The sequence below is a fragment of the Dreissena polymorpha genome, chromosome 2, assembly GCF_020536995.1.
Source record: "Dreissena polymorpha isolate Duluth1 chromosome 2, UMN_Dpol_1.0, whole genome shotgun sequence".
In the NCBI taxonomy this organism is placed as follows: Eukaryota; Metazoa; Mollusca; class Bivalvia; order Myida; family Dreissenidae; genus Dreissena; species Dreissena polymorpha.
The window spans coordinates 138,234,437-138,256,980 of NC_068356.1; the positions used below are offsets into that span (position 1 = coordinate 138,234,437).

General features: G+C 35.4%; 1 protein-coding gene and 1 long non-coding RNA gene across 20 annotated transcripts in view; one reads left to right on the forward strand and one right to left on the reverse strand.

Annotated features, from left to right (window-relative positions):
• Positions 1-22,544, forward strand: part of LOC127869169 (ras-specific guanine nucleotide-releasing factor RalGPS2-like) — a 146,790-nt gene that overhangs the window by 118,863 nt on the left and 5,383 nt on the right. For 9 of the 19 annotated variants that reach the window (XM_052411500.1, XM_052411503.1, XM_052411482.1 and 6 more), the window contains 11 exons: positions 606-729; positions 4,785-4,916; positions 7,043-7,133; positions 13,762-13,950; positions 15,458-15,484; positions 15,738-15,794; positions 18,417-18,586; positions 19,429-19,495; positions 20,420-20,555; positions 21,100-21,192; positions 22,307-22,412. In XM_052411500.1, the coding sequence (XP_052267460.1) occupies positions 606-729; positions 4,785-4,916; positions 7,043-7,133; positions 13,762-13,950; positions 15,458-15,484; positions 15,738-15,794; positions 18,417-18,586; positions 19,429-19,495; positions 20,420-20,555; positions 21,100-21,192; positions 22,307-22,412 (1,192 nt within the window). The remainder of the gene's footprint in view (positions 1-605; positions 730-4,784; positions 4,917-7,042; positions 7,134-13,761; positions 13,951-15,457; positions 15,485-15,737; positions 15,795-18,416; positions 18,587-19,428; positions 19,496-20,419; positions 20,556-21,099; positions 21,193-22,306; positions 22,413-22,544) is intronic. The other 10 variants (XM_052411483.1, XM_052411488.1, XM_052411484.1 and 7 more) reach the window with 10 other exon arrangements.
• On the reverse strand, positions 7,215-10,158 carry LOC127869177 (uncharacterized). The gene is made up of 3 exons (XR_008044459.1): positions 9,295-10,158; positions 8,960-9,134; positions 7,215-8,577 (listed from the first exon to the last, which is right to left on the reverse strand). It is a non-coding gene; the product is annotated as an uncharacterized LOC127869177 (long non-coding RNA).

The window sequence follows — 22,544 nt, forward strand, 5'->3', positions numbered from 1 at the left end:
TCTTGCTTGTAGTTACTGGGGCTGTAGTTCTTACAGAGTGCAGCCATATTCAGACTCTCCAAGACGTGGACTGTAAGTGGTCTTGATTGTAGTTACTGGGGCTGTAGTTCTTACAGAGTGCAGCCATATTCAGACTCTCCAAGATGTGGACTGTTAGTGGTCTTGCTTGTAGTTACTGGGGCTGTAGTTCTTACAGAGTGCAGCCATATTCAGACTCTCCAAGACGTGGACTGTAAGTGATCTTGATTGTAGTTACTGGGGCTGTAGTCACCAAACAAGTATTAGACTTAACTCTAAGAATAAAGAATATGCTTTAAATTGAATTATTTTAGAATGGATTTAATTTTGAATCAAAGCTGGCATTAACCCTTTCCCACTCTGAAGCAAAGTAAAAATGGCTTCTGAGTGGGAATGGGCTACACAACATTATATAATAAATGTAATGTATGTGAAAAGCAATTAAGAAGCATTTTATTGTGTAATTGAAAATGTAACAGTGTCAACAGAAAAATCCCATTTAAAATCTAAACAACAAGTAATATTAATAAATTAATATAAAAGTGTTAAGAGTTTGGAATGGTAAATTAAGAATGTTTTTGTTTCAGATTTTGTCCAAGAAAGATAAATCTTCATATGAGAAAATGGCGGACATTTTCTCCGAAAATAACAATCGCCAGAAACTCCGAGATTACATGGATAATGTGAAACTCCCCTGCATTCCTTATTTGGGTATGTGTGGAATATTTGTCCCTGTTTCCAACATTTCTAATATTTAAAATTGTCTTGTGTGTGTTTTGTAGCAAAATATGCTGAGGTCAGTGGTGTTATTTCTCCTCCATTCGGCTTATTTGCATCCATTTAATGCCAAGATTGTTGTGCAAATAGATTTTAGACTTGATAGATCTATTTAAAATTAAAAGGTTTTTGGTTTGGGGTATTTTCCACCCCTGAGTTTCCACACAAATCAGAGTGTTTCTGTTATACAAATTATTATTTTAGTTTTTAATTAAAAAAAAGTATGTTCATGTATCTTTAACTTGTTGCATGGTAATTTGTAGAGATTTAGTGCAGAGTTACCAGTCTTTGGATTATAACTTGAAAGCCACCTGAAAAGAAGCTAGCATACATATAAAGTGTGGGTGAATGTGTCCTTTAATAGTAATTGGTAACAAGTGCAAGGTATCCTGTCTTTAATTGGAATGTAACCTTCTGCATTACCTATTTATCTGTCAACGTCCTACATTGGCTTTTGCACGTTCTGACAGAAGGCATTCAAATTGTTGGCATGTTTTTTGTAAGCTTACAGGGATAAGATTTCAGGTTTAATGGACTTTGCAACAAATAGGTTTCAACCATCAATCACTTGATGACAGAAACAGAGGTTTTCTGGATGTGTGGGTGAAATTGCTGAAGATATCTGGATAAATAGGGATTGTATATGAAGTTTTGTTGCAAACTCGCGGTCTGTTCAGGTTTAATGCTGTTTGCTTCTCATCAGTATTTAAGGTTTGGAGATGAAGCCTTTAAAACTTGAATTTAGTAAGAAAGGTCTTTAATTAAATTTTAATTTAAGAGGGACTACAAGTATGTCAATCAAAATACACATGAAAGTGGTGAATGGTTAATGACAGACCCCTCCTCTCTCCAGCACCATTTATAATGGCACTGAAGACTGCAAGTCACTTGATAACCCCTCCTCTCTCCAGCACCATTTATAATGGCACTGAAGACTGCAAGTCACTTGATAACCCCTCCTCTCTCCAGCTATATGTCTAGATGTCTATAATGACATTGCCAGACAGCTGACACTAAAGTGATTGAACTGTTCTTTTGTTGATGAAGTCTCTGGATTCCTTGCATTCTTTTGGCCATGTAATGATTTACCAGACGAGCTGAAAACATGGGCAAAAAGTGTTGCCAGTAATGGCGTTTTAATGAATTTACAAGAGTCCCATGTGAGTGTTATGTATTGGGTATTAAGCTATGCAGATTGATTTCTCATGTGGTTATGGCATACTGCAGGTATTACATTATCCTAATCAACCTATATTCCCTACATATTTCCATTGAAACTTATTATTTTCTCAACTTGTGCTGTAAAAACAAGGAATTAGTTATTTGGCCACTTTGATGTGATTTAAAAACAGTTAAAAATGCACAGAAAACCCTCACAAAAACATAGCACATTCATGTTGATTTCCTCTATTACACTTAATGCCTAAATCCATTATTCCCCTGCTGAACTTTTTCCTCCATTAATAGCAGACCCATATGTATCCTCCATTAATAGCAGACCCATATGTATCCTCCATTAATAGCAGACCCATATACAGTCAAACCTGAATTCAGCGGTCAGTCAAGGGAAATGATCAAAGTGACCGTTGTCCACAGGTGACCGTTGAATTCGGATCACAATTTTAAGAAGGTTGGCCAGTTGGTAGTATTACTACGTCGTTACCCCACCCAGTCGTTTGCATACAGTGTAAAACAAATGCTCATTGCATTAACAAAGCATAATAACAGCATTAACTTACGCGTGCATATTGAATAATAGAGAATAATATCTTTTAGATTGATTTTATTTCATAATGTTAAATTAAACAATGACTTTATCAACGCTGGTATAATTTTTTTCTCATGCATCTCATTCATTCAGTAAATAACGTCCGTAAAAGTCCAAAAAAGCGGATTCGGTGTCATAAACCGATAGTACGGTGTAATTGTACCGTTCTAATTCAAAGAAATAGCGGTCATTTAATTTCGCGATAATTACTTTCAACAAGTCATAAACTCTGATAAATTTTCTTTAGAAGATACACCCACAATTATCCCCGGAAAAGAAACCTTCTCAACACCTTATAATTTGTTTACTCGCAGCGGGCCGCTTTTATAATATCATAGACAATTACCGCTTTCAGACGCTTTAAATGTTGCAAATCAGTCCATGTTTTGCCATTAAAGCTAATCACTAATCCTCTTATCGCCTTCTTATCAAAACACTCGCCAGCTTAATGTTGTTTTAACACTTAATCAGCGATACAGACCAATTGACTTTGTCACGCGCTAATGCGTTATGCATGCAGACGATAATTGCTATTAATAAACATTGTTATTGTTAATGTCACCTGTTTAAAGTGATATTATGGGCATCTAACAGTTATAGCTGGCTATTGCAACCGTTGTTTATTTTTGGTATTTTCACTTCATATACAATGTACACTTATATTTGTTAATTCAGCATCAACATACTAAAACAATATCCCGGAGAGAGAAAAAAATGCATTTGAATATCAACCGTCTTTTCGTTAAACAACTGATCATGCATGTACGATGTGAACCTAAATTTAGTTTAAGTGCAGATTCGTTCATACGACACAAAGACACAATTTTGTTTTACGGATCATTTCGGCTTAGAGGAGTGGGTTAGTCATGTAAAATAACGAATATAAAATATATTTTTAATAAACAACTGGTAGCAAAATGAGTTGCAGACAATTGGTCTTTTAATGCAATTAAAATGAAAATTCTATTATACTGGTGAAACAATTTTACATACCGGTCATGGATGCACAAATTGTTTGTTTACTCGCAGCGGGCCGCTTTTATAGTATCAAAGACAATTACCGCTATCAGACGCTTTTACCGCAAAATAGACGGACACATGATGTGCTGTGTTTTTAATTTTCGCTACTCGAGACGACTGACGCGTGACCGTTGATTTCAGGTCAAACATGAATTTCGGAGTGGAATGTAGTGGCCGTTGGCCGTTATGGACAGGTGGCCGTTGAATTCAAGTGTAATTTAGAGTGTTTTTCGTCGGGGGGATTCCAGACTGACCGTTGTCTGCAGGTGACCGGTAAATTCAGGTGGCCGTTAGGTCAGTTTTGACTGTATATATCCTCCATTAATAGCAGACCCATATGTATCCTCCATTAATAGCAGACCCATATGTATCCTCCATTAATAGCAGACCCATATGTATCCTCCATTAATAGCAGACCCATATGTATCCTCCATTAATTTGCAGACCCATATGTATACTCCATTAATAGCAGACCCATATGTATCCTCCATTAATAGCAGACCCATATGTATCCTCCATTAATAGTAGACTCATATGTATCCTCCATTAATAGCAGACCCATATGTATCCTCTGTCAATAGCAGACCCATATGTATCCTCCATTTATAGCAGACCCATATGTATCCTCCATTAATAGCAGACCCATATATATATCCTCCATTAATAGCAGACCCATATGTATCCTCCATTAATAGCAGACCCATATGTATCCTCCATTAATAGCAGACCCATATGTATCCTCCATTAATAGCAGACCCATATGTTTCCTTTATTAATAGCAGACCCATATGTTTCCTCCATTAATAGCAGACCCATATGTATCCTCCATTAATAGCAGACCCATATGTATCCTCTGTCAATAGCAGACCCATATGTATCCTCCATTAATAGCAGACCCATATATATATCCTCCATTAATAGCAAACCCATATGTATCCTCTTTTAATAGCAGACCCATATGTTTCCTCCATTAATAGCACACCCATATGTATTTCATTGCTGGCCTATACTTTACATGATCCCAAGTTTACGTGTTTGATCCCCACTGTGGGAGCGTTCTTTAGCTCTCCTGAAAATACACCAAGTATTGGTTCTTCCCAGGAAAAGGACTGGAGATTGTTCCAATAAGCCTAGGGCTTTCGATGCAATCAGCTAAAATAAAAAGGTGTAAACTTAAACTGTATCCTTTGTTTCGTTGCAGGCCTATACCTTACGGATCTGATATACATTGATGTTGCTCACCCCCATCACGGTGGCATGGAGAGCCACAATAGAAAACTGCAGATGAACAACATTCTAAGAGTGCTTTCAGAGTTGCAGCAGTCCACATATGGTGAGTTGTAACCTGCTTCCTGCTGCTAGTTTGGGTTACATTCATTCTTAAAGTTCACACAGCTGCAACTGTCTACATATGGTGATGTGTAACCTTCGTCCTGCTCATAGTTTGGGTTCCACATATTCTTTAAGTTGATACAGAGTGGAAACCATCCAAATATTGGTTAGTTGTAACCATGCTTCCTGATGCTAGTTGGGTTCCATTCTTTTATTAAGTTAATACAGAGGTGCAAAAGTGTTCATATGTTGTTGAAACCTGCTTCCTGCTGCTAGTTTGGGTTCCATTCATTGTGTAAGTTGATACATTGCTGAATTAGTCTACATATGGTGATTTGTAACCTTTTTCTTGTTTCTAATTTGATATCCATTTCTGATGAGTCACACGATGTTTATAAGCACATGTTTATTCCCCCTATTAAAGATGGTGGGGGCACATCAGTGTCTTATTTATAAAACATATTCGTTTTGGTATCTCACTCCATCATTTTTCTTATGATCTTTATTAAACTTTATTTACACTGTCTGTGGATATATTGTTAAAAGTAAATTTTATAATTACTGAAAAACACCTTTTTCATGCAAATTTGTTCATGCCAAACATTTTTTTGCAAATTAATAAATACTTTTTAGAAGATTGATAGACTGAAAAAAGACAAAGTTTTCATTTGTTGTTTATAAAGACAATTATTATATGACAGTCTTATCTATTAAAGAAAGCTTATCGCAAATCTTTCATGCTTATTTTATGCAATAAAATGCTTCAACCATTTTTACTTTGGTGTGGTAAGCAGCATAACCGCTGGATGGGAACCTTGCAATATTGCAAACTCTGCATGGGGTGTGAGGCTGAAATCTGGATCTAAATGTTATATTATGTTAATATGTATGTCATAAAATACCACCCGAGAAAAGCTTCGAATTTGATGCCGATCTGAATCAGTATTATAAAAATGTCAGATAACAGGCACAATAAAAACGTAAAGTTTATGTATTGCAAACAGAGAAGCATTGAGTTTTATTATACCCCCACAAACGAAGTTTTTGGGGGTATATAGGAGTGAGCTTGTCTGTTGGTCGGTCCGTATTAAGGGTCCGCTCTCTAATCCTAGTAGTTTTCATCAGAGCTTCACCAAACGTGGTCAGAAGTTGTATCTAGATGATGTTTAGGTCAAGTTTGAATATGGGTCATGCCGGGTCAAAAACTAGGTCACGAAGTCACTTAGTGCGTTTAAAACATTGAGTATGGTGTCCGCTCTCTAATTCAAGTAGTTTTCATCAGAGCTTCACCGAACTTGGTTAGAAGTTGTATCTAGATGATGTGTAGGTCAAGTTCCAACATGGGCCATGCCGGGTCAAAACCTAGGGTCTCTTAGTGCGTTTTAAACATTGAGCATGGTGTCAGCTGTTTTTTGTGAAGACAACATGCAAAATATTCTGTGTCAATGCGGCATGTGGGGGTATTCGTTACGTCTGTGACAAAGCTCTAGTTTTTATTAAAAGTATCATAATTTATCTCTTTTCGGAGCATTGCAAAGAAACATGATATCAGATACAGTGGAGTAAAAAAAACAGTATTTAAGTCATTTATTGCTGAACCCTTTACTCCTCAGAAGCAAAGTAAAACTAGCTATATGCAGCTGGCATTAAACCAGAAGAGCCTGTGAGTAACTTGCTGTCTGTTTATTTTTATGTCCCTCAGTCTATACTTGGGGATATATTGTTTTTGCCCTGTCTGTTTGTTGGTTTGTTTGTTGGTTTGTTTGTGTCAAACTTTAACATTGGCCATAACTTTTGCAATATTGAAGATAGCAACTTGATATTTGGCATGCATGTGTATCTCATGGAGCTGCACAATTTGAGTGGTTAAAGGTCAAGGTCATCCTTCAAGGTCAAAGGTCAAATATATGGGGGGGGGGTATAGTGTTTCACAAACACATCTTGTTTATTGCTGTTTGTTGCGCATCAGTACCTTAGGGATGGATTTGTAGCCTTTTAAACTGGAATCTAGTAAAAGAAAGGTCTTAAAAATATTTGGATTTTCTATGGGATTATAAAGGCATCTAAACGCGTATATTAGATCTGAGTGGGTAAAGGGTTTAAGTATTGTATTTGGTCTATTTACAGATCTAGAGTACAAAGAGCATGTTCAGAATTACCTGAAGTCTGTGAGATATATAGAGGAGCTACAGAAGTTTGTGGAGGACGATAATTACAAGTAAGATGTGATTGGAAATCATCATCGCAAATGTGGGAATACTTTATATCAGTCAAGATGACAATGTATTGTATTCCCTTGTCAAAAAAGTGGGCAAAACCCGGTTTTAATCCGTGTTAAAACCGTGTTAAACCCTGCGGTATTGGCACCGGGTTAAAGCGTGTCTTTTAAACACACTTTTTGCTTACCGACTTGGTTTTTTGTAGGTAAAACCTGGATTTCACTCACATAAACCAACACGCTTATACCTTCTTATACCAACTTAAACCAACTAAAACTAACTTAAACCAACTTAAGTGGGTTAAAAGTGAGTGTGTTTTCCTTCTCTATGTTGGCTTTTAAACCCGCTTCTACACATCAAGTCGGTTTTTCCTGTTCTTAAGCGAGTTAAAAAGTGGGTTTTTGTTTGAGTGTTAAGTGAGCTAAATGTGTGCTTAACTCAGATTTAACGCAGTTAAAACACGCTTTAAAACCGAGTTTTACCAACTTAAGTTGGTTAAAAGTTAGTGTGTTTTCCTTCTTTATGTTGGCTTTTACACCCGCTTCTACACATCAAGTCGGTTTTTCCTGTTCTTAAGCGAGTTAAAAGTGGGTTTTTATTTGAGCATTAAGTGAGCTAAATGTATGCTTTTCACAGATTAAACGCAGTTAAAACTAGCTTTAAAACCTGTTAAATGCTCAGTAAAAACCCACTTTTCACCCACTTGAAAACTGAAAAACTTTTTTATGATAAGAACAAAAATATCATGAATAAATTCTAATTACTTTTTTAAACGATAAAACATAAAACTTTACATATATATCCATATACACAGCATGATAAAACTATTTTGACAGACATGGCATTGTTATAATAAAATATAATAGTGTTATAACATAACATTGAACACAAAGAAAGAACTGAAAAAAGTAAGATTGTATGGAATAAATACAAACAAGAGATGTGTTTGTCAGAAACACAATGCCCCCTACTGCGCCGCTTTGAAATAAAATTTCTATTTATCATTTGGCAGGTTTAGAAATAATCTCTCTTTGCTTATGTCTTCCATTGGATTTTGACCTCTGACCTTGAAGGATGACCTTGACCTTGCACCACTCAAAATGTGCAGCTCAATGAGATACACATGCATGCTAAATATCAAGTTGCTTTCTTCAATATTGCAAAAGTTATGACCAATGCTGAAGTTTTCGGACGGATAGACAGACAGACGGACAGTTCAACTGCTATATGAGACCCTACCGGGAGCATAAAAATAAGTTAATGTTGAAACAGGCGCAAATCAATATAACAAAGTAAAAACAATGGTTAAATAATCATTTTAACAGCACATTTTATTTACAAAGACTTCAGTCTACTTGTGCATCAGCCGCAGATGCCTTAAACAACCTCTCATCTTTTCTTCAACATCAACCAGGGGCTTGTCAAAGGTTTTGGCTATGACATCTGAAAAAATATAATAGACTATTCATAACATGCAAAAAAACAACAAAATCTGTTCTTAAATAGAAAATACTCTAGCCAGAAAAAGAGGTTAAATATTTGCATATTAAGTAAGTCAACACAAATGAGTTTATTACTGATTGTCCTGGAGACAGTGACTAGAGACACGGACAAAGTTTTTCAATCCCTGTCTTCATGAATAAAAAAAACCTATTGTTAACTGTCACTTGGATTATAAAAACTCTCCCTTTTCACAAATGATGTAATAAAATGATCATTTATGCGACTGTAAACAGTAAGTGATCTGAAAAATATTTGTAGAATGTGTATTGAATTTCTATATGGATAACTGGTACTTCAAATTTTTATGATGAAGAAAAAGTACCAATGATTGCATTTCTCTCAGCAGCGGGGAGGCTTGGTCTTGGTGACCCAGTTGTAGTTGTTGCTCCCTTCATGGAGCAAGTTACAAGCTGGTGGAAAGTGAATAGTCGGCACATGGCCTGTGCGATGGCCATCACCTCCCTTGTTTAATGCTGGATTTCAGCTTAAATGATACTCTGGAACCAAAAAAAGAAAAGGAGTTTTGACAAAATATTTACAATTGGTAATTTTCCAAAGCTTGTAATTTACTTTCATCACATTTCAAACTCTAAAAATATTTGTCACATTGGTCAGAATTGTGACGCTTTTAAAATGCAATAACCTGTATAGTTTTACCTCTCAACAAATCCAGCTTTCTTGTTCAAGGACAGGGCGAGGTTTGCCCACTTCAGTTCCCCTCAAGTTGGCCAGCTTGTGCAGGGTAAAAGCCTGGTGTAAAAGTCCATACATCAGGTAGTATGATAACCCATTTTGCTCTTGGGGCAAGAGTTTAACCTTCAAAATTAAAATATGAGGGAAAGAAATCTGTTCAGTAATAACCAGAAATATCTATAAATAACAATAAAGATGACAATAATCATAAAACACAACCACAATAATTCACTGTACACAACATTTACACTTTGTCATGTGTATGTTCATCTATTTTTGCTTCAAATTGTGTTGTTTTTCCTTTAAGTTGCAATACATTAACTTATCAATTTACATTTCCCAGTGACAATACATAAATATAATAATGATCATAATTAATTCAGTAAACTAAATAACAAAAAGGATGAAGAAATGACAATACAAACCTGTTAAAACTGTTCTTCAATATTCACAAAAAACACAGTTGAACTTGATTTCCAACAAACTTATTGTTGATTTCCAAATTGTAGTAAAATACACATTGTTTTCATCACACAATACTTCATGCTGACAGTATTTCAATACATTTTATAAGTCTTAATGTTAATTTAATTTAGCTCAATTTAATTGCTGAAACCAGCTTGTTTTTCAAAAGTTGTTGTTTTCAAATAATTTCCTGTGCAAAAAATTGAACCAATCAAAAGTCTTATACCTCATTCCAGCCTTATGTCTGGGCAAACCCTATCAGTAGCCTTATCTGCCCCTGATAATCAGTACCCTGTTTAGCTCTGAATGCCTGACAGATTGTTATCTGTTTATTGTTAGTGGTGTGAAAAGGGGTGTTTTTAGGTATTGTCTTGTTATTGTCACTTCGGTGTGCACCATATGGCCACTCGTCTGGGCCCGAACTGAACCTAACCCTATTATCCCGGCCCTATAGGAAAATTAAAATAAATAAATAAATAAAAACTCAGATCAATAATGGCAACTTTATGTACTAATGACGGGTGGGTCTCGGACGATGGTCACTCCGGTGTTGTCCATATGGCCACTCGTCTGGGCCCGGCTCGAACTTATATACTATTATTAATTAATTTGGTTCTAAAACTGTACCGTAAAACAATCCATGATATATGTAATTTTAAAGATTCCAATTAATAATGACTTATGACAAGAGGAAAATTGCATCAACAAATAAATAGATATAGAAACACTGCATGTAATGTGCACGCCGAGAACCTATAATTGTATTTGGGGTCCAAATGTACTTTGGATTGGTAGTACATTACAATGCAGTGTCCAATAACACCTTGTTGACGTCAATACATAAATAAACAATACTATAAACAAGGCAAAGATGAGGGAGCTGTCTATAACGAACGTTCGCGGTTTCCTCGTCTGCGCTTTATGATATATAGGAAAATTACACCAATAAATAAATAGATAAAGACTAATAATACTAAAACGACGGAAGGGTACGTCCCCCCCCCCCAATACATATGTCACTTGGCCCCTTTCGACCACTATGGATAAGCTCTAAGCCTTCTTTTACAACCAAATAGCGCTCTAGGTAACAAAACCCAGGGTTCCGCGAGACCCTCGCTTTCCTTCTCTTAAGCTGTAATCAGCAACAACGACGAAGGTAGGGGACACAGACAACATACTTCCACGCAGGATCGGAAGACGCAGTAAGTGCGTACGTGGGCAAATTTACCCACAGTGCAACCCCTATAGGTGTAAATATTGTTGTAATTAAATGTGATTAGTTAACATTTTTCCCATATGTACAAGACTTAAACATGTTGAGTAGAGCGTGTCGGCTGGGCCAGAGGGCGCGCCTGAAGAGATATCTCTCGCCCGTGCACTCTGGCTCCGTTGACATGACATCAGTGCACTCTGGCCCCGTTGACATGACATACCCAACATGACAAAAATAAAAATAAAAAGAGAATGGTGACGGTATTTGTTGTTGTTGTTTCCCCTACTGTAGCGACGGTGATGTTTTCTTGTAGAGTAGTGTAAGTTTTTTCCTTGCATGCCTGTGCCTTGTTACGTTTGACGTTGAATTGTAAACCTTGTATTGCTAACCTGCACGTATTACCCTTGTCACTATGAGGATCAGATCGAATTAGAGGGATGGTCAGCATTAACATCCCAGATCTATTCCCTCCTGAACAAAATGCACTAATACATATAATAACCATCTGTGTAACCACTAGCAATATAAACAGGAAGAAGAACGTGCGCGCTCTCTCTCTCTCTCTCTCTCTCTCAAAAACAAAAAAAGGCGCGTGAAAATTGTCTCCCAAAGAAAGAAAGTGTAGAACCAGATATTGTCCTCCCTGTACCACCAACAACCAATCAGTCATCTCGGTCCAACCACACAAACGCAGCCCCTTTTCTACTATATTAAACTTCAAAACTATTCTGACCCTTGCAACACCATTAAACACCTGACAATATCCAACAGCACAACAGAGAGAGCCCATGTGAATTTACACCAAGACACAGGGCAATAGAGTAATATCTGTACTAATCTATGTTTATGTACTAACAAGTCCTCCGCGAGGGACGTTAAACGGGGGTGCAGTGTATCGGTGCTGTACACCGGGCACTTAAAAGAACCAGGGCCGCCTCTGGAATCGGGGCGCCCTCTGTATCCCGCTCGAACCCCCACTAACACCTCTTGGGGCGGAGAGCACAAAAACCACACACAAACTTTAAGGAATTAACATTAATGCCAATAAGGATAATGATACTCTAGAGATAATAGGAATACTACAAAAACCATTTTGATAAAAGGCAAACCACTACATAATCCATTAAAAAAAAAAAAAAAAAAAAAAAAAAAAAAAAGCATCTAGTCACATTAAGGTCTCATTGGCCATCGTGCTATGATGTATAATATGACCTTATTTTCTCCCCTGAAGGGTCACAGGGGCAGGTCGATACATCTGTAGTCGAGAAGACGCTGGACGACCTGTAAATAAATCTCAAATACACACATTGTCTTGTTATTTTGTTGACTGTTTATGTAACACAGGTCATGTTTGGCATCTTATTATTTTATTGCAAATTAAGAAAATGGATATAATGGTATCATATGAAAATATCAAAATCTTGCATAACTTATGTACACAAATTAATAGATTATATCCAAAATAATGTTTCCAATACCATAATTATTTAAATATGCAGATTTAACAAGTAAATACTGTTTTAAACAAATATAAACAATCATATAAGATTGTTTTAAAATTAAAAAAAATAAAATAATTTTAAGACATAAAACAATCATAAGATATTGTTTATAATAAAAACAAATATAAAGAAAAAAAATCAAAGTGAAACACAAACTCTTTCATTTTCAGGTATTAAACTAAGTTTTATCATTTTTATAGTTTTTGGCAGTGATACTTGTTGTCCATCTGTGAACCTGTGATGTTCTGAAAGAGCCATTTTCATCCAATATTCACTAAAAAATTATGGGGAGCACACACATTTACAATAGGGACAATGGCAAACAAGCTGTAAAAAAGCCCCTTTACAATTGACTTGTATTATATATGGCTATAAACATGAAACAAAGACCTAGTTGAAGAATTATTGTTTCATTGATGAGTATTATTTATAAACAAAATACCAACTTATTGAAAAGTGTGTTAAAGTGAGTCTTTTAGCCTGGTTTCAGCTCTCAAATTATTTACAAAAAGACCAATTTAAACTCGCTTAAACCCACTTCTGTTTAAAAGGATCAACTTCTGTTGTAAAAGACTCGCTTATAAAACAAAAAGACACACTTAAACACACAGAAACCAACTCATAAATAAAAAGGCTCACTTTTGACACACAAAAAACTGACTCCTTACAGAAAAAACTCGCTTAAACACACAAATTCTTAAAATAACCAACTTTAAACTTAGTTAAGCACAGTTTAGCGCACATAAAACTCGCTTTTAATAGCAAAAACCAACTTCCGCTGAGAAAAACTCAGAAAAAACACAGTTTTATGTTGGTTTAAGTGTGTTTTGGTATGAAAGTGGGTTATTTTTTTGACAAGGGTTGTACCGAATTATTAAAGAATTGCGTAGTGTGGCTTTTCATGCAGAGTAAAAATAATTACTTTTTTGCAGAAAGTTTTTCAATTATTACTTCAACTCAATTTCTTGATTTGTTTACTTTTGTGGGATTTTCTCATTCAGCTTTTAAGAACGATGCATTTAAGTACTTATCCACTCAAGGAAATGAAAAAGAATACTTCACATACCCTTGTTTATCACAAAATGTCAAGTCATTGACCCAGAATGTAATGTGATGAACCCAAAGTATAATGTCTACCCAGTAAATCGTCATTGCAGATTGTCATTAAAAATTGAGCAACCAATTTCAAGTCACTCATTATTATTCCAGATTATCATTAAGTTACTCATTATCCCTAACCATCCATTCCAGGTTGTCATTAAAAGTAGAGCCGCCTATTTCGAGTCACTCATTGTCATCATCTCGTGAGGACATCAGCAAGTGCCCCCCGTCCCCTACGGCTGAACCCCGCTATACCCTCGGGGCTCTGACCCCAGGGCCAGGCAGCTCCGTGAAATACCAGCAGGGCGGTCATCGAAAGTCCAAAAGTCTTAGTGCCAAGTAAGTTGTTGTTGTTTTTTTTTTTTTTTCAAAATTCTAAGTGAAAAGTAAGTTTTGGTTGACATGTTTTAAACTTTCAAACGAATGTTTTTGTTTTGTGATTTTCGTACTATGCATGATTGTGCATTTAATTTTTCTCTGAAATCACTGTAATTTATGAGGAGCCTAAGTTTTGTCAATTTTTGGAAGAATGCTCTTGAATCATTTCTTACATACTTAGCATGATTTCACATTTTAAGTCAATTTTACTCTGAATTGCAATTATTTTACGAGAAGCATAAGTTTAGTCAAAAAGTCTTACTGAAAAGTATGTGTTTTTTGTGTTATTGTGTTATGTTATGTTGGAGGAATTTTCCTGTTTAGCCATGTATGTACTAAACACAATTTCATATTTATAGTCAATTTTACTCCAAAATTCATGTTATTTATTTATCTGAGGAACAAAATATAAAGAAATTGTCATTTGTCGAGAAATTAGTGCGAAGAAAGTCTTCCTCAGATTTAGGTTTCTTTAGATAATGCAATCATAAATATTAGTAAAAATGCTTTTGAAAAAATTTGGTGCTATATTTTTACAGAATTTTCGTTTCATCAAAATGTGTTAAAAATGCGGGAATCACATTCACGGACTTTGTATGGATATAAATTTAATTTCAACCTAAACAGAGCATTTATGTAAAACCTTATTGCCAAAAATTATCACGTTTTTTTTTTCTGAGACTATCATTACAAAAGAAACAAAAATATTAAAGATAAACAGTTATTTGAGCTGATATTTTAACATTAAGTTGGCTGCATGTAAAGAAGTTAAACAAAAGTCTGTACAGTTGCTTTGTTTAAATACATTCGATTTTAAAATCTAAACATTTTCATCTTTAATAAAGATTTATAGTATTTATTTTGAATTCTACGAAAAAAGATATTTGTGCTGAATTTTTACTTAGTTCTTATTAAAAAAGGCATGTTTTACATACTTTCTTTTTCATATCGACCCTAGAAATCATTATAATTTCTATGCTTTGTGCTTTTTGGCTAAGCTGTATAACTTTCTTTTGTTGGGTCAATTTGAAAAGTAACTCACTCAGATAAAGCCTATATTGATGTTTTGTACTAGATAAATTGGGCCGCGCTCAAAGAAAACTGGGCTTAATGCATGTGCGTAAAGTGTCGTCCCAGATTAGCCTGTGCAGTCTGCACAGGCTAATCAGGATGACACTTTCTGCTCTTATGGTATTTTTTGTTTCAAGAAAATCCCACCTTACCGAAAATCAAGTTAAGGCGGAAAAAGTCGTCCCTGATTAGCCTGTGTGGACTGCACAGGCTAATCTGGGATGACACTTAACGCAAATGCATTAAGCCCAGTTTTCTCAGAACAAGGCTCAATTAATAAATTATAATACTTCAACCATGCCCTTTGATGGCACGCTTATTCTGGCCATTCTCCTCCTATCTCTGATTCAAGTATGACAGTTGTGAGTTACTCACAAAAGATTTTGTTTTTTTTTAGTGGTGAACCAGCCTCCCCACGTAAAGTGTATGTAGTTTAAGTGAACTCTTTTGTATGACTGATATACTGTATCAAAAAGAGCTTAGCCTGTGGGTACTGCTAAGGCTTATCGCAGCCAACACTCCACTTTCATGGATTTTTTTTTGTCTAAAGGAAGTTTTTTGTAAAGGAAAATCCAATTTAGGTGAAAAGTGTCGTCCCTGATATGCCTGTGTGGCTTATTTTACTGATTAAAGACAACTAAAAACAAGAGCCTTAGACTTGAGTTGTTGTTTGTCAGATGGCGCTGCTATTGCCGCCAGTTGATGTATGAAATGGACATACACTGTCCTACATGGTGAGTGACCGGCAATCTTTGTAGTGGACAAGACTTCTAGGCTCCATGCAAAACTGTGTTCACTCAAAACTCATTTATTTACATGTTTTTTTTTACTCCCAGACCTATCAAGGTGGTGGTTTTTTTTACGTTTGTAAATTTTGATCAGTTATGTGCACCATGTTTGTTTTTGAGTTCCGATTACGCACAACATGAAACTGTAATAATTGTATTATCTGTTTGTTATATAACCTGCAGAGTTATGGCACTTGTTTTGTCAGAAATTTGTCATTTTAGCTGTTCTTAATGTCTAACAGTTTTCATCAGATCAAAAATCTAGATGAAACTGTTCATGGATAATTTCAACCAAGTATCCAGTAGTAATGCAATTCAGTTATCTTCGAATGACATTTTTAGCTTTTTAAGTCTCTTAGTCAAACAGTGTTCAATATTCTCCAAACTTGATATCCTTTATATTGCCACCAAGAGGAGGCATAACTATTTTACAAACATCATAGGTTTCAGTTTTGCATTGAGCCAGCATTGAGTGCTTTTGCTTTTCATATTTCTGGCTGTTCTTGTGTGGCTAGCACTAAGCTTCAGCAACCAAACTAGAATTTAAAAAAAAGAACCTTGTTCTGGAAAAACTGGGCTTAATGCACTTGCGTAAAGTGTTATCCCAGTTTAGTCTGCACAGGCTAATAAGGGATGATATTTTCAGCCCACAATTGATTTTGTTTAAAAGAGCTAGATGTCCTTTAAACGAAAATTCCATTCAAGCAGAAAGTGTACTCCCTGATCAGCCTGTGCAATGTGTACACTCTGACCTGGAATGACTCTTAACCCTTACAGTGCGGGAACCGAATTTTGAAGGCCTTTGCAAACAGTTTGGATCCAGATGGAACGCCACAAAACGTGGCGTCTCATCTGGATCCAAACTGTTTGCTATTCTGATAGTATTCTTTGAAACAAAATCAAAGAAAATGCTAATTTTAGAAATTCAGCAGACGACATTTTAGCAGACGACAAATTTCCCAGCATGCAAAGGGTTAAAGCACGTGCATTAAGCCCAGATTTCCCAAAATGAGTCTTTAATGTTTTTCCTGATTTAAAAAATGTAGATCATATCATTCAGTGATGTCAACATACACTATTTGTTCTTATCTCTCAGAAATGTTTATAGCAAAAATCAGCATCTTGCTGCATAAAAAAATTATTTCTACTTTCTATCATTTCACCCAGTTGGTTTCTCCTTTTCAGTAAAAAAAAATTTCCACTTTAATTTGAGGAACAGTGAGATAGCCATAATTGTTCCCTCAACTTTCTGTAGTTCTTCGAGTCAACTTAAATAAACTTTGAGTAGGCCGGAAAATGGGTTTTAAACATTCAGCAACATTAGCAAAAAGAATCAGGTTACAACTTAAAACTCATTTATTTTCTTCTTTTTTTTTACTACAACCATGAAAGTCAGTTTTGTATAATCTGTTCCAGTTTTGGAGGACATTCATTTTTGTGTAATGTGTCCCATGGTCAGATTTGTGATGTGTAATTTTTTTAATTTTTTTTTTAAAGTGAAAACACTGTTTGGGAAGTCTTAAGGGAGCAAAAGGTCATTGTGCATCACAGAATCAATAATAATAATACAATGCAGTGATTATAATATGAAGAATTACATTTTGGACATTTCGAGAGACTGTTTCGTGTAATTGCAGCCAGTTTAAGCCGTATTTGAAATGCCAGAGGTTCAATGGGATACTACTGGAAGTTATAAACATGTAATTGGATTTGTTTTTGGCAATTTATCAAACACTAACATGATATTGTATTTCACTTCTGTTTTATAATAATATTTAACATTCACTTATTAACAGGAATTATATGATGTGATCTTATCTCACCTTATGTCAAACTGTAATTGGATTGTTTCATAATATTTTGGTATTAATATAAAACAAATCAAATACACTTTCTTTAAAAATCTTAATTCAATCTTTGTGCAGTGATCACTTTTTGCTTGTAATTTGATTGATGTGTGGCGTTTCTTTATCAGCAGCACCTTTACTTTGTTCCTTTCGTTATAGTTGCCAAGTGTGATTATTATGTGTAAAAAAAATCCACTTTAAGTGCTAGCTGGATACCTGGTTCATGTCAATTTAAATGAGCATTACTCTACAAAAAAGGGTCTTAATGCATGTGCGTGAAGTTTGGTCCAAGATTAGCCTGTGCAGCTAATTTTGAACAACACTTTCGGCCTAGACTGATTAAGAAGAGACTTCCTTTTAATGGAAATTTCCGTAAAAGCAGAAAGTGGCGTCCCTGCAATCTCCACAGGCTTATCTGGAGCAATACTTTACACACATGCATTAGGCCTGGTTTTCCAAGAACAGGGTTAAAATACAATTTGTTTATTTTGGAATAACAACACTAAAACCTTAACTATAAGTATACAAAGTTGGTTGAACTTTGAAAATAAATCATCTCAAATTTTTGCTTCCATATTTTTTGTTCAAATATTATTATTTATCAGATATCATTTTTGCTTGCATGAATTGCATCTTAAACCATATTTTTGTTTCAATATTAGTGTGCCTTAATTGGACTGCATGCGCAGTAACCTGGTGTTTTCATGTTCTTTATTTGTAGTTTTTCTTGCCCCAGTTTCCTCAGCTGTACGAGCGCGAATGTGGAGCGAGCCAACAGTCTCCCGACCACAAGGTCCACCGCCCCGTACCTGAACGGTGTGCGTCACCTGCTGGATGATAGCGTACTTGAGGAATCGTCGTGTGCATCTAGCGATGGGTCCATCTCTAAACGTATGTTTATTCAGGTTTATTATCTGTTTTTGAGAGCCATCTGTTATGGAGTATAAAGTCTCCAATGCTGAAGTGCTGTTATATAGCTAAACGTAAGCAGACCTGAGGTTGATTTAACTGTCCTTGAAAACAATCTTCAAAGGAGTTGTGACATCAAATGCTGGAATCTGTAAACATAAGTATTTAAGACTTTGGTTTATGATCTGACGTGTGTGTAGTCCCTTCGACGAAATCAAATTAGATTAAAGACCTTTCTCACTAGATTTATGTTTTAAAGGCATCATATCCAAGCCTCAAATACCTACAAGCAGCAAACAGCATTACTGGCAGGCTTTGTTGGCTTTATGCTGGTCGCATGTAGACATTTTCTCTTTGCTTCTAAGCGGGAAAAGGTTAAACCCTTCCCCCATAAGAAGCAAATTGACAATGGTTTTTGCAAACAGCATATTTAAAGGAAGTATTTCCTGAAACTAAAAGAAATCCAGTATAGGCAGAAAGGATGGTTCCCAATCTGGGATGACACGTATTAAGTTACTAATCCATCTAAAATAGTGAACTATTAAAAAACGAAACAGATTACAAATGATATAAGTAAATGTATGTATGTAACTATGTTTTAACACAAAGATGACATTAACAAAGAAATGCACAGCACTACCATTGTTTGAAACTACACTAAAAGTAAAAAAGAAAAAAAGATATCATACAAACTGTTCATTATTACAACCATGAAAGAAATTTGGAACATAAAGTACAATAAAACAAAAATTAATGTCCTTGTGCGCTAAATTTGACAGGAATTTCAATTTGAAATGATTTGTTTTTTTTGTTTCTTTTATCAGCAGGAGAAAGTGAAGATCCATCCGAAACCAGTTCTATTGAGCCAGAAAACTTCTGGATAAATGACCAGTAGGTTACACTACACTAAACGTTAAGTTTAATTTTTGATAAATCATCAGATAAAAAAGAATAAAAGTGTGCTTTTTTTACGCGTTCAATTATGTATTGTTCCATATAAATAATTATCCATTATTAAACGCGTACAATTTTATTTTCTCTATTCAGGTTCAGATAAAGTTACTTTTTTTTTTTTCCTCAAACTAGGCTGAGCTTTTTCTGAATAAGTTTCCGTAAATTAACTGACCTGAATTGAGCAAAAAAAAAATTTGCTACAAACTGGGGGAACTGACCTATTACAAACATTCCAAGAATCTCATTCTATATCAACTTTTATTATTTGAAGAAAAAACTACCATTGGAAATAAAAGTGGTCTGCCTTGTTTGTGCCTGTCAATTACCAAGGTTTTCCAAAAGTAGGGCCGTTGTCAGTTATTGGCTTGAGAATCTTCTCTTAGTCCTGTGAAACACTATTACCCAGGAAAACTGTGAATTGGTTAACTAAAGGCTATAATACATGTATGACTTAAATAATGTTGAAAACTTTGAAAAATCCAACAAAGCAAACAAACAAAAGTTTTATTGATTGATTGAGATTATTTTTTTATTTTCCTGCTTCAATCATTTTATTGTCCCCTACCGGTTTCACCGGAGGGGACTTATGGTCTGCGCTCTGTGTGTCCGTCAGTCTGTGACACTTTTCTGGATCCTGCAATAACTTAAAAAGTTCTTCATATTTTTTCATGAAACTTGAAATATGGACAGTTGGCAATATGGAGAGTATGCACATCATTCCATTTTGTTCCTATGTCAAGAATTCTGGTTGCTATGGCAACAAATACCAGAAGACTAGAAATACTGCTTAAAATAGTGAAGACATGTACATGCACAGACTTATTTTACAATATGTCTTGTTTTATACCTATCAATACGCAGATTACAGCTTGAGTGTATTTTCCTGTACAGCTCTCAGCGTGTCACGGAGTATTCAGAGAAAGACTTCCAGCAGAGCTTCACGTGTCAGGGTTGTGTGAAACGGAAAACGGTGCTAAAGGAGGGTCGTAAGCCTGCAGTAAGTTTAGTTTATTTAAGCTTGATTGCATTGAAAGCCTTATGCTTATCAGAATGAGATTGTTTGCTGGGTAGAGCCAGTACTGTAGGGGAGATCTAAAGAACTAACTTATTCTCCCATTAACTTAGTCTTCCATTTTCTCCAAGTATTTGCATTATATTCTTATGTGTACAATAAATTATTTAGCTTTTATTCATAAACTTTAGTTTGTATGCTTGGCAGTCTGAAATGTATGTTTGAAAATGGCTAGAAAAAATATTTTGGAAATATAGATAGAAAATACCTTTATATCAAGAATGATTTTTCACATAATTGCATCAATTATAAGGGACAACACTTTCCGCCTAAACTGGATTTAGGCTTTAAGAAGAGATTTCCTTTGATCAAAGAAAGTGTTGTTGTCTCTGATAAGTCTGTGTGTACCTTACCAGCTAGTCTGGGACGACACTTTATGTACATGCATTAATGATTAAGCCTCATTTTCACAGAAGGAAACTCAAGTACTTTTGTTTTATCTTCAACTATTACTGATCCCATTTTTCAGGTGACTCCATGGTCAAGGTACTGGGTAGCCCTGTGGGGCACCAACATTCTCTACTATCCTGCCAAAGATCTGAGGGGCTCACAGCGCCATAATGTAAGTAGAAAGCATATGTGTAAAAGCGATTAGATGGTTGATGTCTAGACAGTAGGTTTTTTAAGTTCAAATTTCTAAGCTTGAAGCTTATTTGCATGGCCAAGATGGGAACAGACAATGTAGCCAAAAGTTTGTGTTGAAATATCTGTACTTACACTATTATAAGATTCTACTTGACTGGAGAAACCCATTTAAAAAAGCTGGCTTATTTATGCATGTGATATTGAAAGGATTTGTTTTTACCGCCATACTAGTGAGGTTTTTATTTGTTGATTACTGTATTCTGTTCACTAAAATGGAAATCCAGTTCTAGGGTTATTATCCCCCGCCATATGCTGAGGGATATTGTTTTGCCGTTGTCCGTCCGTCTGTCTTTCCGTCCGTCCGACAATTTTGTGTCCAGCGCCATATCTTGGAAGTGCTTTTGGCGGATTACATTGAAACGTGGTATGAGAATGTATATGGATAAGAGGATGATGCACGCCAAATGGCATTATACACCATCGAATAATAACGGAGCTTTGGCCCTTTGTATTTTGAAAAAATGCTTTTTTTGTGTGTCCAGAGCCATATCTTGTGTCCAGAAGTATAATGGCGGGGGATATCAATTCAACGAATTTGCTTGTGGTAACAAATTCATATAAATGCTCCACATATAATTCATTAGCTATTTGTTTCAAGCTGCTCATTAAGTCCTCCTCTTAGAAATAAAAACATTTAAAAAAGTACTAGTTAACATATCATATAAAGGATACAGGTTTTTATTATTGAACAAGCATCGAAAAACTTTTTAACAGGTGTTGATGGAGATCAATTTAACATATCTTTATTCAAAACTTACCTGGTATTCCATCTAACCCTTAATGTGTGCGTGTGTCTGTCTTTGTTTAAAAAAAAATAACACAAGATGTCACTATACTGCTCATGTTTACTGTATACCATGGGTTATTATTTTGTCAATGCATTCATATATACAGGATAAGTTTTAAGAGACCACTGTTTTGAAAATACATGTCAATATGTAAGATGTATTATAATGCCTTAAATGTTGTGTCTCTACTGCTTTAAACAAAGTATTGATATAAGTTGCAGCTTGTCTGTTGAATATTTTCAGTTTAAGACCAACCCGTCAAAAATGACGTCAGTTGTTGGTTGGGTGGTAGTGCTGGGCGACAACCCTCATCAGCCTGATGCATTCCAACTGACTGACGCAGCAAAAGGTAATACATTATCTACCTTTACTGTCAATTTATTATTAGTTACGGGAGACAACCCCCATCAGCCTGATGCGTTCCAGCTGACTGACGCAGCAAAAGGTAATACATTATCTACCTTTACTGTCAATTTATTAT